Source organism: Nothoprocta perdicaria, unplaced genomic scaffold (assembly GCF_003342845.1).
Source record: "Nothoprocta perdicaria isolate Ctin4 unplaced genomic scaffold, notPer1 scaffold_481, whole genome shotgun sequence".
Lineage (NCBI taxonomy): Eukaryota > Metazoa > Chordata > Aves > Tinamiformes > Tinamidae > Nothoprocta > Nothoprocta perdicaria.
The window spans coordinates 117,400-121,477 of NW_020455734.1; the positions used below are offsets into that span (position 1 = coordinate 117,400).

Sequence of the window (4,078 nt, forward strand, 5' to 3'; positions counted from 1 at the left end):
TGGAGGAGGCGGTGCAGGAGGTGTTCGACGCGTGCGAGGGCACCCAGCGCGCCGCGCAGTGAGTGCCCGCGAGCGGCGGCCGCGGCTGCCCGTGCCCTGCCCGCGCGGCCGCCTCCCAGCGCCGCCCCTGCCCCGCAGGCTGCTCCTGCAGCGCGACAAGCACTTCCACTACCTGAAGCGGGGCCTGCGGCACCTCACGGAGGCCTACGAGGTACTGTGGGGCGCGCGGGGCCCCCCTATGGCCACCACTGGGCCCCACGGCTGCCCCACGGCTGCCCCCGCTCCTGCAGTGCCTAGACGCCAGCCGGCCCTGGCTCTGTTACTGGATCCTGCACAGCCTGGAGCTGCTTGAGGAGCCGCTGCCTGAGGCCATGGCCTCCGAGTAAGTGGTGCCACCACAAAGGCGCTTTGTGCCCGCGGCGCCCGTCAATGCCGTCCATTCTTGGGTGCCCGCGCGGCGCGTGACACACTGGGACACGCGGTGCCTCCTGGGAGGAGTCGCCCCCGTCAGGGACGCGGACAGGTCGCGATCCCTCCCTGGAAACCCGTGGGACCTTCCCGCGGGGTCCGAAACCCGTTGGCGGGACTGGGGGGAAGCGGCTGCCCCCGCTGCGGCAGCGCCYGGCCCTGGCGCAGCCCCTGCCCCATCCCCGGCAGCGTCTGCCAGTTCCTGAGGCGCTGCCAGAGCCCCCAGGGCGGCTTCGGCGGCGGCCCCGGGCAGCAGCCGCACCTGGCGCCCACCTACGCGGCTGTCAACGCGCTCTGCATCATCGGCACCGAGGAGGCCTTCAGCGTCATCGACAGGTCTGCACCGGGCACAATGGGACGCGGAGCCGGGCGCTGTGGGGCAGGGTGCTCACGGTGCCCTGTGCAGGCCCCGGCTCCTGCAGTACCTGCGCTCGCTCAAGCAGCCCGATGGCTCCTTCCTCATGCACGTGGGTGGCGAGGTGGACGTGCGCAGCGCCTACTGCGCCGCCGCCGTGGCCTCGCTCACCAACGTGGCCAGCGCCGCGCTCTTCGCTGGCACGGCCGAGTGGATCGCGAGGTGAGCGGCCCGCCGGGCRCACGGGGCCCTCCCGGCCACGGCGGCGCCCTGGGCCCAGCCTTTCCCGGCGCAGGTGCCAGAACTGGGAGGGCGGCATCGGCGGCGTGCCGGGCATGGAGGCGCACGGCGGCTACACGTTCTGTGGCCTGGCGGCGCTCGTCATCCTGCAGAAGGAGCAGCTGCTGGACCTGCGTGGCCTGCTGGTGAGCGTGGGGCTGCGGCGGTGCCTGTGGGGCCCTGGCTGTGGCCTGAGTCCCCGCATCCCCGCGCAGCACTGGGTCACCGGCCGCCAGATGCGCTTCGAGGGCGGCTTCCAGGGCCGCTGCAACAAGCTCGTGGATGGCTGCTACTCCTTCTGGCAGGCGGGGCTGCTGCCGCTGCTGCACCGCGCGCTACACGCCAGCGGTGAGCTGGGGAGACACGTCCCTCTGCCCTCTCTGTCACTGTTCTGTGGGTCATGAACAGTGACATGTGGTTCATGACAGTAATGAACCACAGCGGGACCCCAAGAGGCTGCAGAACAGCCCTTGGGCACAGAGCGGCYTGAACTCCCGCCTCAGTTTGGCAGGGAGGCTCCAGCGGGATCCTGAGCAGCGTGGTGTCCCCGCAGGTGACACAGCGCTCAGCACGACGCACTGGATGTTCGACCAGGCCGCCCTGCAGCGCTACATCCTGCTGTGCTGCCAGTGCCCGGCGGGGGGGCTGCTCGACAAACCGGGCAAGTGAGTATGGATGCAGGGGGCCAGCGGCGGCACTGTGACAGCTCTGGGGCCCACGTGGTGCCATCCTCTTGCCCGCAGGTCCCGCGACTTCTACCACACGTGCTACTGCCTGAGCGGGCTGGCCATTGCGCAGCACTTYGGCAGTGGGGAGCTGCACCATGAGCTGGTGCTGGGTGCCGCCGAGAACCGTCTGGTAGGGCCCGCGTGCCCCCCGTGCCCCACATGGTGCCACTGCCGCAGCCTCTGCGCTCACGGCTGCCTTGTCTGTGCCCTGCAGCAGGCCACGCACCCTGTGTACAACATGGCCCCGGAGAAGGTCCTGCGGGCAGCTATGCACTTCATGCGTCTGCCCCCGCCCGAGTAGGTCGTGCGGYGCTCATGGTGCTGCTGATACCAAAAAGGGCCCCGCTCGCCGCACCGGGCACCCCGCTAACCCCCGGCAGCGGCCAGGAGCCCTAACGGCATCAATAAACCTGAACTGACCCCTGCCCTTGGCTGGGCCCTGCGGGGAGGCAGGGGAGGGAGCCCCAGCAGCCAGAGCCCACGGGGGGGCCCCAGGGACCCTGTGACATGTCCTGTGMCATGTCCATGTCCTGCTGCTCCAGGGGTGCCCCCAGCTGCCCCCTGAAATGTGCAGCAGCAACGGGCAAGGGTGAAACAAGTGGGGGGCTGGCTTTTAGTTGGTTTTGTTTTTTTATTATTATTTATAGTCTTATAGTAAAGGGAAGCCTTAACTTGCAAGACAACTCTGGGCAGTATGTACAACATACCGTAGATCCATGGAATGAACGGCATCGGAAGGGGGCTGGGGCCGCCGGTGGGGCGGGGACGGGAGCCTAGAGGTTGGGAAAATGCCACAAGGAGGGGCAGAGAGGGCGGGATGGGGCTGGGGGAGGTGAGGAGGGAGCGGGKGGGACGCGCGCGGCTCTCCGCCCGGCTCTGGGCCCCCCGGGAGCAGAGGCAGAGCTGGTGCCAGGTGGAATTGCGGAAAATAAATAGCGAGGCCCCCAGAGCGTGGCCCGCGGGACCAGGGGCCGCTCTGCGCTGCGCTGCCCCGGCCAGCGCTGCTCCCCGTGTATAAATAGAAATGCTCATAGAAAAGTGGCGGGGGGCACGGGTGGGGGGCGCGGGGGGCCGGGGGGGCTGGGGAGCTGCAGTCCGAGAGGCTCCGCTAGGGCGGGGAGTGAGTCCGGGCGCACGGTCTAGCTGGCCTCCACGCGCAGCTTCTTGCGGCTCTGCGGCTCGTCGGGCTCCGAGTCGGAGCTGGAGTCGGAGCCGCCGTCGAAGGCGGAGATGGCGCTGCCCTTGGCGTTGGTGTAGAGGCTGCTCTCCGTGGGCGGGTAGGCGGCCTGCAGCTGCGCGCTTGAGCGCGCCTTCTCCAGTGCGCGCACTGCAACGCAGGGCGCACCGGTGTCACCGTGTGTCCCCCCGTGTCACCCCGTGTCTCCCCGTGTCACCGTGTGTCCCCCCGCGCACCGGCCCCGCTCACCTTGCTGCTCCAGCAGCGCGTTCTGCCGCTTAAGGTCGTCGATGTCCTGCTGGTGTGTGTGGTTTTTCCGGCGCATGTACTGGATGTACTCTGTGGCTTTGTCCAGGATTTGCGCCCGGGATGCCTGTTGCAATAGTGGGAAAAGACACAGGCGAAATAAAGACCTCGCCCAGGGGGCCGTCCCGTCCCGTTGCGGCGGGTCCCGTCGCGCTCCCCAAACTCACCTTCTCGCCCTGCAGCGAGGGCACGGAGTCGCGCAGGCTGTGGAAGCTGTCCTTGATGTGGTCCCGGCGCTTGCGCTCCAGCGCGTTGTGGTGGGCCCGCTTGTCCGCCTGCGGGCACACGGCGGCCGCCGCGTCAGGCACCGTGCGGCTCCCGCCTGCGCAGCGCGGTCACCCGGGCCACAGAGCTGCCGGAGCGGCGCAGCCACCGCCATGGAGCGGCTGGGAGCACCACGGTGGGCACCGCCGGACCCGCGCAAGGGCTGCCGCCTGGGAGCGCTCGGGGAAAGGTGCTGGGGAAAGGCGCCGGGAAAGGCGCCGGGAAAGGCTCTGGGAAGGCTGCAGGAAAAGCCCTGAAAAGACTCTGGGAAAGCTCCAGGAAAGGCTCTGGGAAAGGCTCCCAGAAAACCTCTGAGAAAAGCTTTGGGAAGGCTCCGGGAAGCCTCCGGGGCAGGCTCCGGGAAGCGGCGGGAGGCCACGGCAGCAGACGGGGCACCCGCCGCCGCCCTCTCGGGGTGCCGGAAGCCGCGCGGGAGGCGGCGGCGCCGCCCCCTGGTGCCGCTTCCGCCTCGCGTGGGGTCCCACGTCGCCCGGCGGCTCC

The 4,078-nt window shown here is 69.6% G+C and overlaps 2 protein-coding genes across 2 annotated transcripts in view; one reads left to right on the forward strand and one right to left on the reverse strand.

The window, feature by feature from the left end:
* The window catches only part of LOC112954043 (protein farnesyltransferase subunit beta-like), a 10,720-nt gene extending 8,263 nt beyond the window's left edge, over positions 1 to 2,457 (forward strand). Inside the window, exons 6-15 of the mRNA XM_026047184.1 lie at positions 6 to 58; positions 139 to 211; positions 291 to 382; positions 658 to 804; positions 875 to 1,045; positions 1,119 to 1,248; positions 1,318 to 1,450; positions 1,656 to 1,767; positions 1,846 to 1,960; positions 2,045 to 2,457. Coding sequence (XP_025902969.1) covers positions 6 to 58; positions 139 to 211; positions 291 to 382; positions 658 to 804; positions 875 to 1,045; positions 1,119 to 1,248; positions 1,318 to 1,450; positions 1,656 to 1,767; positions 1,846 to 1,960; positions 2,045 to 2,131 — 1,113 coding nt within the window. The 3' untranslated portion in view covers positions 2,132 to 2,457. The remainder of the gene's footprint in view (positions 1 to 5; positions 59 to 138; positions 212 to 290; positions 383 to 657; positions 805 to 874; positions 1,046 to 1,118; positions 1,249 to 1,317; positions 1,451 to 1,655; positions 1,768 to 1,845; positions 1,961 to 2,044) is intronic.
* Positions 2,458 to 2,921: 464 nt separating this feature from the next.
* On the reverse strand, positions 2,922 to 3,692 carry MAX (MYC associated factor X). Its single transcript, XM_026047185.1, has 4 exons — positions 3,687 to 3,692; positions 3,481 to 3,588; positions 3,257 to 3,380; positions 2,922 to 3,157 (listed from the first exon to the last, which is right to left on the reverse strand). Exons 1-4 carry the CDS (start codon positions 3,690 to 3,692, stop codon positions 2,970 to 2,972), a joined length of 426 nt encoding a protein of 141 aa, XP_025902970.1. The 3' UTR covers positions 2,922 to 2,969.
* Positions 3,693 to 4,078: the final 386 nt, after the last annotated feature.